Consider the following 12,472-nt stretch of genomic DNA (forward strand, 5'->3'; position numbering starts at 1 on the left):
TGTTGTCCCGAAATGTCAAAGTTGCAAGTTCAATCCCTGGTCAGGGAAGCAACGAGTGAATGAACAACTAAATGGAGCAACAAATAAATGCTCCCCACTCCTAATCCCTACCTCTCTCCCTTCTCTCTCTTTCTTAAATCAACCAATAAATTAAAAACAAAACAAAACACCTAACAGGCTCAGGCAGAGTGCTGGATGTCACTGCTTCCTAGGGAAAAGAACGGATGCAAGGAGTGTACCAGCCTCTGCACAGGAAACCCCTTTTCACAGCTGTGTCCCTGTTCCTTCCTGTAGTCAACACGATTCACTGTTCACATCAGAAAGATCCAGACAGCCATTCTCTCCATGAATGACACTTCAGACTTGGGACTTTTTAAAAGGTAAGAATAAAGAGCCTGCAGATGCAGAATTCTTGAGGCTGGCACACTGAACCAGTATACAGTACTGAACCAGACTACAGTAAGTGCCAATACTACAGATTCATATTTACCATGAGCTACATTCCCTGACACCGAATATCAACATCAAGAAAAAAACGAGACATGGATGGCTTATGATTGCTTGTATTTGGTCAAAATTAGTCCTGTCTCCCTAAATAAATATTTAAAGACATACTAGAATCATAGCATTTAAACATAAGTCTAACAAATATCAAAGATTTGCTTCTCTTGGAAAATATTTACCACTGTTTCTTTACATTTTAGTAAGATCATGCACCTCCTCCCAGGGCCATTTCACAGACAGAGGGGTGAGTTTCAGGTTTAAAATTATACTTGCACTGTACCTCTAAAACTCTATCCGTCCCCTTTCAACAGACGAGAAACCTACAATTCTGAGAGATTCGCCAGTGACGTGATCAGTGGCAGCAACAGAGAGAAAACTACCCTTTTATCCTCTCCATCTGGGTTTTACTTGGTTGATGTTTTCCAGTCTTTATCATAAAGTAGTTTAAAACAAAACAAAATGCGAGGTGGCTTCCTAGTGGGAGGTATTCAAATGCCAAAAGATGAAGATGAATGAGAGCTTGTGAAGTCTGGCATCTTTTGACATCAACACTACAGTGAGACGGACTCTGCTTCCCCTCCAAGAGCAGACACGTCCACCTCAGGAAGACTTATTAGAAGCTCAGCTTTGCCACCACTACGCTTGCTCACAGATGTCTCTGCTGCCAATCTATAGTTTCTTCACCAAGCTTTCTGAGTGCCCAAGAGACAACAGTGCACTTTACACCCCAGTAGCTGATGCTTATAAAAAGGTATGGTTATCTTTTTCTTTTCTAGATAGACCCACAGGTTAAAGGATTCTGCATGTTGTTTAAAGTGAATGACGTGTGTGAAACACCCAGGCCTGCAGAGAAGCATCTTACTGCAGCTCTGCAGCCAGACTGTCAAATGGACAGAGCTGCTCCAGTCACTCTGTAACCAGATGACGCCAACTCAGCATCACGTGACCTTCAGTTAGCAAGTCAGGGAGTGAGTCTGGAGAAGACCATGACTTCTGGTGTAAAGAAGGCGTTATTATACAACTCTTGGGAAGCTTGGTTGCCTAAATGGGGTCAAGTGAGGTCTAACATTGTGATCTCAGGTCTGATTTGTGAATTTAGGAGAAAATCTACAATAAAGTGATAGCCACAAATTTAAAAGTCAAGAGCATTACCTCTGGCCATACGTGCTCCTGGCCCTTCAGAGAGGCCCTTCATTCCAAAGCCAAATGGAAATCCTCAATACAAAACCCGGACTCCCTCAAAGCCTCCCAACCCTCCTGCACCATCTTTACGGTGTTTCTTCTCTTGCTGGTCATACTGAGCTAGTTTACTTTCAGGAAAACTTGAAGACTTTGTATTTTTAACTGAAGAAATATCTTCTCTAAAGTACCTCCCCCAAAATATTCTTAGAAAAAGGTAACTGAATGACCATAAAGCTCCATTAAGATATAATAAAATGTTATCCCAAAAGTCATTTTTGATTATCAAAATAATTCATTAATGTTTTAAAAACTTAAGTACTTAGATCTCACTTAAAATATTTTTATACAATCTTTTAGAATTATACGTACACAAAGAAGGTCTGCTATTGAACTCAAAGGAAAACTTCCACTGGGAAAAAAAAATCAGACAAAAATTGATAGTGCATTTTCTTTTGAACTTACTCTTTTTAATGAATTAGAAAGTGGCCTCTTTACAACTACAGCAAAATTAAAACTTGTCTTAAGACACAATCGCATTTCTCTTCTTAAAGGAAGACAAACTTGTTTATTCTTCTAAAAGCCAAGTATCTAAATTTCTCAAGGCAAGTTTCCACCAGTCCGCGTTCTGGTGTGAGCTGAACTGGCTGGCATGGAAGTGCGTCAACCCCTTTAGCTTCTATGATAGTGCGTCAACCCCTTTAGCTTCTATGATAGTGCGTCAACCCCTTTAGCTTCTATGATAGTGCGTCAACCCCTTTAGCTTCTGTGATAGTGCGTCAACCCCTTTAGCTTCTGTGATAGTGCGTCAACCCCTTTAGCTTCTGTGATAGTGCGTCAACCCCTTTAGCTTCTGTGATAGTGCGTCAACCCCTTTAGCTTCTATGATAGTGATCTTACCATCTCAATGGCTACGAAGTGACTGGAAACAGATGTCCAAGTTCCATTAGGGGCCTGCACTCGCAGGGAGAGCTAAGAAGCCCTAGCATCACAACCCTCCTGACATTCCCCTTTCCACAACTACTCAGGAGCTGTGGTGAGCTCACCACAGGAGACCCATCTAATTCCTTCACCAGGCCAGAGGGCTACACAAGGCTCAGGTTTTTATGCTGGAATCCCCCTTTTCTCTTACACATTTTAAAGAAGGATGTAAGAAGCTTTCTGAGATGAATAAAGTAACAATAAAAGACGCTGAAGCACAGAGCAGAGCCCTTGAACACGGGAGCATCTGGGGGTGCGAGCCCACTAGGAAAAGATGGCAGGGCTCACTTGGCTTCCTGAGGAGGGGCAGCTCAGAGCAAGCTCGCTACTGTCTGCCGCTCTGGCTCCAGTTTCAAAGCACTTCCCATTTTTACTATCCAGATAAAATTAGAAAGAACTATTATAGTTCAAGTCATTCAAGAAATACAGATTCTTGAATGGTCCAACTGTGTGACCCTGAACAAACTACTTACCCTCTCTGGGCTCCCTGCTTAGAAGTCATCAGTCAGTATTTTTACCTAATTTACCTCATACACACTGCTGCCCACTGCAGTGTTACAAAGCACTTTCACATACTTCAGCGCATTTGATTCTTGCAATTATCCTACAAAGTAACGGGCTATGAGCCTCACTTTATGAAACTGGGAATTGAGGCTCAGGGGCTAAGTGACGCAGCCAGAATGTCGAAGATAAGGGACCTCTGATTCCAATCAGATGCTTTTCTTACCACATCACGTTGCGTTATCCTGCTGGTTCCAACAATATTAAAATGTCACAATTCTAAAAAGCTCTGTCACTACTCACAGACTACGCCACTCTGTTTAGAACCTCACCTCGTTTATATATTGGGGGACAAGAAGCACAGGAGCAAGTGCTCTTACATAAAAACTTCTTTTCAATTTAATTCTTTTGCTCTTTTAAATGGTTAGATGCTGAACACTAATAAAGATGCTTAGTACTATGGTGAAGAATCTAACAAATCTGGCTTCTGGTAAAAATATTTATATATGAAAGAGTCGAGAATACACACTCTACACTTAGATTAGAAGTACCTGTAAATTATTATTTTAATAGAAAAAAGATGAAATCGTAACATCGAAGACCAACAATGGCGGTGTTGGACCTGAGAGTCTAAGAACATGCTTTGGCTGGTCCTTAACCTTCAAGTTATGGTCTAAGCTCACACCTTGCTCCCCCCACCCCCCGCCCTTCTATCTTCATCCATCCATCAAGCAGGGGGACCTGGTCATAGGGTCAGCAAGGGCGACTGGATACAAAGAATGATATCTGTGAGAGTGTGTGTGTGTGTGTGTGTGTGTGTGTGTGTGTGTGTGTGTGTGTGTGTCTTACTGGAAACAAAATTCCTGAGCTGTCAGCAAATTGTGGGGAGGGGCGCCCGACAGCCCTATTTGATTCGCAGGAAAACCTGGAGACGAACTGGTTGGGAGCCATGTCCCTATGCACCACTGCTTTATGGTTCCCTATTTCTTTCTCCCTGTGAAGTTCAAATGAAATAAAAGACAGCCCTCCCCAACCACCCCACTTTGTTATTATGATTTCATAGCATTGGGCACTGACCTGCTTTGCCCACTTCCCCCTCTCCTCAGGGATCCATCAGCCTGGCACCCAGCTCTGAGATGAGGCCTGCTTAGCACCAGTGAAGCTCCCCACGTTCAAACCAACCACATTCTGTGTGGAGATGAGGGAATCAAAGTTAAAATCCAACCCATCAGCATCCATGAGTTCACTACGAATGATGGACTCCATGTCACATTCCAAGCTCCCATTGAACATGTCCAGGTCCAGGTCGCTGGGGAACTTCTCATGGCCCATGACGGAAAGGTTTGCACTGGCTGAGTACAGAGAGGAGCCTGAGAGAGAGTCCGAGAGGGTCTGCATAGACTGGCTGACGGGGGACTGCTGCTGGTGTTTGGCTGACCCAAGGCTGCTGGAGTCGCTCAAGCCCATGTTGCTGACAGAATTCGACAAGGCACGGCTGCCACTGAGAGCGCCCTGGGTTTGGTGCTGGTGGTGGAGCAAGTTCTGATTGACCAAACTCCCCTGGTTAGGCTGAGCAGCAAAGGACATCATTGGATCACTGCGAAGCATCACGTTCCGGCGGGAGTTCTGGGCAGACACAGCAGTGCTGGCCTGAGACATCAAGGGGTCTGACTGGGTCATCATGACATCGCTGTGGCTGAGGGAGTCTGAAGTGAGCAGGTCCTGGAGTGTCTGGGTGCCATAGTGTGACATGGAGGAGAAGGTAGCTGGCTTGTTCTCTTGGATGGTCTGCATGGGAGACTGCCGCAGGGAGTTCAGAGAAGAGGGTCCAAACACGGTGCTGTTGAAGGAGCTGGTGGGAGAGCCCAGGCCGGAGCCCTTGGTGGTATACGGGAAGCTGGAGCTCCGCTGCATGAGCCCTCCGGCGGGGGCCGGCTGGGCCGGGGGCAGCGCGATGTTATCCAGCAGGTCGTCCATGAGGTTGTCGGCCAGCCCGTCGTTCAGGTTCATGGTGCCCGCCATGTCGGTCAGCCGCGGCAGCTCCACGGTGCACGGCTTGCTGACCGAGGGCGAGAGGCTGGCCGAGCTGCTGTAGAGCATGGGCGACAGCGGCGCGTCGTCATCCTGGACGTCGTCCAGCTCCGCGCTCGCCAGGATGGGGGACAGGCGGCCGCTGACCGTGCTGGCGTTGGAGTTGGTGCGCGAGCGGAAGTCCGTCCACGCATCCAGCTCGTCGCTGCTGCGTGACGTGGGGCTGCCGGGCCACTTGGGGAGCTGGGAGGGACTGTCGTCCGCCGACTCAGGAGCGGTCTGCAGGGCCGCCTTCTTCTTAGCTGCACGGCTACGGCTCTTGGTGTACTTGTTACTGTTGTCCATGGAGACGGCCCGCCGCCGGGGCGCCTTCCCACTCTTGCCCCCATCGGGGTTGATGATCCACCAAGAGCTCTTGCCTGTCCCCTCGTTCTGGACCCGCATGAACCGACTGTGCAGCGACAGGTTGTGCCGGATCGAGTTCTGCCGAGAGAGGGGAAAACGTGGGATGTGAGCCAAAATGGTCCAAAAACTGAGCACCAAGAAGAAACAGTTCATTAGACTCATTTTTAAACACCTGCAGGACCCACTCTGGCTTGAAGCTAAATGACATGGTAAATGGCAAGTTTCATCTTTAGGAGGCAGGAGACAGTTTCATATCCAGGAGATGCTGGGAACGTCAAGGTCACTGACACTACTTTCCACAAATTCCTAAGTTTTGTTGTCCTTTCTGCAATTGTATTTCTTACACCGAAGTTCACATTTATAATTTATTACCACACCACTGTCTCCTGCACTTTGCAACAAACCTCCCCGGCTCCCTCAAGGTAATTAATCACCTGGGGACTATTTTATTCTCTCACGGTTCCCTCCTCTGCTAGTGGAAAGGCAGCATCCACATTTTCTTAACCACATCTAATGAACCCAGAGCTGGGGTGAATTTTTACCTACAACTCCATCTCCTCCAGCCATAATTTCACACTTGACAGGCATAAGAAAGAAAAAAAAAAAACCCCTATAGATTTGCTGAGTTGACAAAAGTAGGCAAGTCTCCTGTTTAGACAAATTCCAATTGATACAGACAGTCCCTCCTCAAGGTACTGTGGGCTGAGCATAGTAACTTCCTTCTAAAGGGTACAGTATGGAAAGGGAGAAAGAATAACTTTATCATGGAGGAACCTGACAAACGTTATCCCAGCCAGATGATCAAGGCCAACATCAAAAAGGATAAGTCATATTGATAATATCTACTTTTGATATCAAGTAATGAAAATGCACCTTCCTCTGTGGTCTGCCTTCCAAAATCCATCATCCCAGTCTTATCACGAGAAAAACATCAGACAAACCCCAGTTAAAGGACACTTAACAAAATGCCTGTCCAAAGCCACAGAAACGTGGTGTCCTAGACGAGATGCTGGGACCGAAAAAGGGCATAAGATAAGAATGAAGGCGATCTGAACAAAGAATGGACTTTAGTTAACAATAATGTATCAAAATTGATTCATTAGTTGTGACAAATGTAGCAAACTAATACAACATGTTAACAATAGGGTAAAACTATGGTGGGTATAAGAGAAGTCTCTATATTAGTTTTGCAACCATTCTGTAAATATAAAACTTCTAAATTTAAAGGTTTATTTTTTTTTTAAATAGACAAATAGGGGAAAATATCCCCCAAAAACTAATGACTATACTACTCTTGCAAGAATCCGCCTGGCTTGGTAGATAAGCCCAGTTGACAGCGATGACCCAGATCCAGTTTTATCTCTGCTGCTGACCAACCATGTGACCTTGAGCAAATCATTTAATCTGTCTGCGGCAACTTCAGTTCTTCATCTTCATTACAGCCATAATAACATCCAAACCATTCCTCCCTGGCAGGGATTACGTAAGGATGATCTATGATAATAGACTTTAGGAGCCTGTCACGCTACCAAGGCAGGGTGTTCTTACTGCTACTCACAAGTACCGAGTCCACAGCGGAGAGAGCTTACCGCCTGGTGTGGGCTCATTTTAATCTGTAAAATGCCTCATGGGCAGTAAAAGAGGAGTTGGTGGTATTCTCCACATCTGGAGCAGCACCTGCAGGCCAGATGAGGTTGTATTTGCAAGTTAAAGACAAATTATATTGGCTGATGCTATATATTACATAGGAACAATCCTAAATGTTACCCTAGTTTTGTTTTTTAATTGGCAATCACCAAGTGTATTTATGTAGAAGATCCAAATACATGTGTTACCACATGTTTTAAAAACACAAAGTCAGCAGGCTTTTACCATAAGGAAGTGTCCTATGAATGCTCAGTGTCCCATGAATATGTTCCTGTGCAAGAAGGGCTCAAGTCTGGGCAGGGGCAGTGAGCATCAGCGACCACGGGCCACAGACTGGTGCTCCTACCACAGCCATAGAGGTGCACTCGAGGGAAGAGAGCAGGCAACATGCTGAGTGTCTGATGAGAGAAACTTGGCCCAGGACACTCTCTATCCTGCCGCCCTTTTACTCATATGGCTTTCAAAAGAATAATGACATCTCTACTAATGGTCCAGAATTTCTCTGAAAAGGAAAACACTTTCTCAATGAAATACATATAAAGCACGCTCTTAAAATTCATTCTGCAGAGTTCAAAGAAACAGGCAAGTGCAAGGTGGTTCTACTACTGAGTACTGAGATGACTATCCATTTAATGACTATCTAATTAAATGAAAACTTAAACTCATGCTTCCTGGTGAAAAAAAACAAGAAGGTCCTAAGGCTATGTGGGGGCAATGTGGACACTGGCCAATTGGCCTAATCACTTCTGTCCAGACTCCTTTGCTCTAGATTTTGAAAAAAGTTCATACCAACATCTAGAATTAACAATGGCCAACCATAAGTATCCAATTAGCCTTCCTTCAAAAAGCATTTAGGGACACAGTAACTTTTGAAAGGTATTTTTAGTCTGGCCAATTCTAAATGAACTGAGAAAAATAAAACAGTTTACAGACCTCCAAAATGCCCTAGGATTTCCTAACAGTCATCTACTGCTGCAGCTCTGCACCCTAACAATGCATGTGTGTAATTTTATAAAATTACAAGCTGCAATGGGTTAACATTTGGAAACAGATACCGAGCTTCTATAAAGGTGTGTGGTAAAGGGGCAGGGATTGTCACATCTAGGACCAGAACCCCAGCATGTCAGGGCCCTGGTCCCTAATTCAAGAGTGAAGAAATGAGAGCCTGCTTGACTATAGCATTGTTAGCTATTGGGTCATAGGTCTTAGATTCATTGTTTTTCATTCTCACAATAAACCTACAAAAATGGTATCAGGACCCTCACCATAGATATGAAGGCTCAGACTGAGAGATACTAAATGACTTACACGGTCACACAGTGAGTGTCTCTAAGAACCCAAACAAATGCTTTCCCAACTCTAATCCAATGCTTTTACTACAACATTCCCAAGTCTGTCTCCAAATCATTCTGATATCATCATTTAACTTACCTGTGCTAACATTTAAGGAAAGAAATGTTTAAGAAAGAAAGATACAAAAGCACAATCTTATGACTATAATTGTTTATGAAATAGTTAGGGGCAATAATTTGGTGGGCCTTTCCTAATTTTTTTTTAATTAATTTAAAAGAAAGCGTTTCAGAACATTGGTACGTAAAGACACATGCAGCCCCAAGTTCATCACAGCATTGTTCACAGTGGCCAAGACATGGAAACAACTGAAATGCCCTTCAACAGAGGATTGGATAAAGAAGATGTGGTACATATATACAATAGAATACTACTCACTCATAAGAAATGATGACACAGTATCATTTACGAAAACATTGCTAGACCTTGACATTATACTGAGTGTATGAAATAAGTAAATCAGAAAAAACTAAGAACTGTATGATTCCATACATTGGTGGGACACAAAATTGAGACTCATGGACATGGATAAGAGTGCAGTGGTTATGGGGGGGGGAAGAGAGGGGGTGGTGGGAGAGGAGGGGCATAAAGAAACAAATATAAGGTAACAGAGGATGATTTGACTTTGGGTGATTGGTATACAGCATAAATGAATGTCAAAATGATGTAGAGATGTTTTCTCTAAATCTGTGTACTCTAGTTGACCAATGTCACTCCGTTAAAATCAATTGTGTAAATAAAATAAAACAAAATACTAAAAAAAAAAAAAAGTGTTTCAGAAGAGCAAACCTGAAAATGAAGGCTTACTCTAAAGCCCATGTTGTGTTTCTTTACCAGCTGGCCATCATAACATTTGTTCTGAGAAGATAGTAGTTACCATACAAACTAATGTTAACTGCCCTTGTATTCTGAAACAAAATTCAGCTTATTAAGTGGGTGGTTAGCATAAGTGTCAACCTTTGCTCAACTCATTTCAGCGGTTATTTAGTAGCAGAACACATTTCCTAAGGCACACTGCCTACACAACACTCAGACAGGTTTTTCCAGTTACAGTACTAAGACAACACACACAAAAACTGTGCCACCGCCACCATCCTCACAGTCCCTTATCCAGACAGGCTGGCTAGTCTTCCGTTTATAAAATCCATAATCCAAAGGTGGGACACAGACTAGGGCCAAGAAATATCACCCCTCTGTCCATTTCCAGTTCAAATGCCCCCTTGCCCTGCCAAGGTCGGATGCCAGAAATGTATTCCAGTCTTCTTTACAGGTCATGATCCGAATCAGTAGCTTCTCTGCCTAAATTCTGGTGAAGCACAAAAGGTAAATAACTAAATGCCAGATAAAATGTCAAAACTGCAATATTTTCCCACCTTCCCTGACAACAAAAGTTAACAGTGACATGATTTCTGTAAGATTTCAAGCCGACCCTCCCTCACTTCAGTCCCAAGAGTGAAGAAATGGGATTTATAAAAATAGACAAGCCAACTGTAAAATCCTCTTATGATTTATATATAGTTTAAGTTCCCTAAAGGCTCTCCATAAGGGGCTGTAAATTAGCTTCCAATTTACTGTGTGTATTTTAAACTATAAAACTACTATTAAAAAGTCTATGATTTTCCACTAATTCATATATCATACCAAATAGTCTAAATTTCTAAAATTTTACATTTGTTTGGGGACTGGGAACTGAAGGTAAAGAAGGAATGCTTTGACAGGACTACAGTGCTTTTTCTAATCACATCTAAATACACACTTTGAAATACCTTGAGAGGCAGGCCAATGCTAATTGGCCAAAGTACTAGAGATGTGTTTTCCTTAATGGCTAAGGTGATAAAGTAAATATTACCAACCAAGACTCCTATTGTTAGAGCTCTGGCTATTCTGTCATCACATTTACTTATGAAAGGAGCCCAGAAGCTATTATAACCCCAACCCAAACCCATGTGAAGAGCTCTGGGTTTTTTTAATCCCACTCCTAAAAAACTCCCGATACTGATGAATTGGTTTAAGTAAACCACTTTAGAAAGAAACTTTAGCATATTGGACAAACAAGCCAGTTTTTCTCCAACTTAGGCCCGAAGATTTAGAGAACCTTTAAAGCAAATCTACTGCAATGTGCTGAGAGAGAGAGAGAGAGAGAGAGAGAGAGAGAGAGAGAAGAATACCCTTTATGATATTTTTATGTCAATCTTCTCTTTTATAAAATGATTTACACTGAAGCCAGCCCTGTGCTGGGGCAGAAATGCTTTAGATGTGGTTAATTAGTAACTAACCTGGCAAACCCGTGTCCTGTGTGACTGTGGCTAGAATCGGTGGCCCAGTCCTCTGAGGAGGCACATGCAGTCGGTGTGTGGAGGCGGCACGAGGGGACTGGCACTTCATGCCTGCTGACTGTGGTGGTGTGGGCCACAGCCCGAGTCCCCTTGCTTGGCCTCCTCAAAGAAGTCAGTATAAGGATGACTGTACTCATCAGAATCTGACAGTTACTTCTCTTGTTATCCTAAAGACAGTTCTCTACTGCAAGATACATTTACGGCTACTGCTAAAGTGCATATGGTCACTGTACATATATATATATATATGCCAACTGGTTGTGAAAACACATGGCCCAAAACAGATTAGCTGAAGTGTCGAAGAAAAGGTGCCTGAAATGAAAAAGTATCCCATCCATACTTCACAAAGTAGATAATTCACACATGCGGCGCAAGGTGGCCAGGGAGGCCATGTGATGCAGAAGGAAGACCACAGGCCTCGATGCCAGCCAGCTCCCAGCTGGAGTCCTGGCCCTGGCACATGTCTTATGACCTTGGGCAACTGACTTAACTTTGGTTGCCCCTTTCATAAAATGGGGATAAGAAGACCCTCTCTGCCATACTTTAGGATCGCTGGGAAGATGAAATGAAATTACACACGCACAGGACTCCTCAGAGTGCTAAGCACAAAGAGCTGTCTGATCCCACACACGGAAGCAGTGACATCACAAACATTCACTTACTGTTTTCCGAGCATCACATACTTTAAGCCAAAAGGTGAGAGGGTGGCTCCTTCCAGGAAAAGAGTTCAAACTCTTAAAAGTGTTTCAGAGGTGCTGTGCCAGTCAGGAGGAACTGGTCATTTCTTAACTGTGGCTACCTTATGTCGGCTCCAGCCCCTTCCAAGTCATGTTTACCTTATGCAGACTGTCCACTAACCCAGACACCAGCTGCATGTGCTTCCCGGGGAACACAGAGAGGGTTTTGTCTGGAAGCAACATGTGGTATCAATTTATCTTTCTCAGCAATGGCAACAAGAAATCCACTGACTTTAAAAATAAAAAGGGAGTTGTGTAATTTAACTCTTAAAGGCCCGTGTCTTTTTTTTTTTTAAGATAGCCTTTTCTTCCCTTTCTTCCCCTTTCAAAAGCAGCCAAATGAGAGTTACGGTGGTTCCCTCTCAACCCAGACCCGCTGTTTCCCACTGGGCAGGTCGCAGACGTCTTCCTGGTGCTCACGAGAGGGTGCAGTGGGGACAGTCTGCGAGGGGCTGCCTCTGAGCACAGTACAGCTCCACCTTGAACACAGCAGTTCAAGCAGGTCTCCCTTGCAGTTGGGCACTAATTCAGAATGAGGCTGCCAAATGCCTCAACTCAACTGCATGCAACTGCTGACGTGCAGAAGATAAAGGTCACGTGAAAAGCCCAATGCAGGCGACAAGCCATGGGAAACCCCGGGTGCTGTGCACCACAGCAAAGCCGCCCAACACCACAGTTTTGAGGGGGGGGGGGCCTGGGAAGCTGTCCTTGATTTACAGTGACAGGTTCTTCCAAAGGCAGCTCTCCAGATAAGGCCGATTGCCCTCAAGTATGGGTTCTTCACCCTGCTGCCCACCCTGG

The 12,472-nt window shown here is 44.1% G+C and overlaps 1 protein-coding gene across 4 annotated transcripts in view; it reads right to left on the reverse strand.

The window, feature by feature from the left end:
- The window catches only part of FOXO3 (forkhead box O3), a 126,755-nt gene that overhangs the window by 14,102 nt on the left and 100,181 nt on the right, over positions 1-12,472 (reverse strand). For all 4 annotated transcript variants that reach the window (XM_066373525.1, XM_066373526.1, XM_066373522.1 and 1 more), the window contains one exon: positions 4,243-5,679. In XM_066373525.1, the coding sequence (XP_066229622.1) occupies positions 4,279-5,679 (1,401 nt within the window). In that variant the 3' untranslated portion in view covers positions 4,243-4,278. The remainder of the gene's footprint in view (positions 1-4,242; positions 5,680-12,472) is intronic.

The sequence above is a fragment of the Saccopteryx leptura genome, chromosome 3 (assembly GCF_036850995.1).
Source record: "Saccopteryx leptura isolate mSacLep1 chromosome 3, mSacLep1_pri_phased_curated, whole genome shotgun sequence".
NCBI lineage: Eukaryota > Metazoa > Chordata > Mammalia > Chiroptera > Emballonuridae > Saccopteryx > Saccopteryx leptura.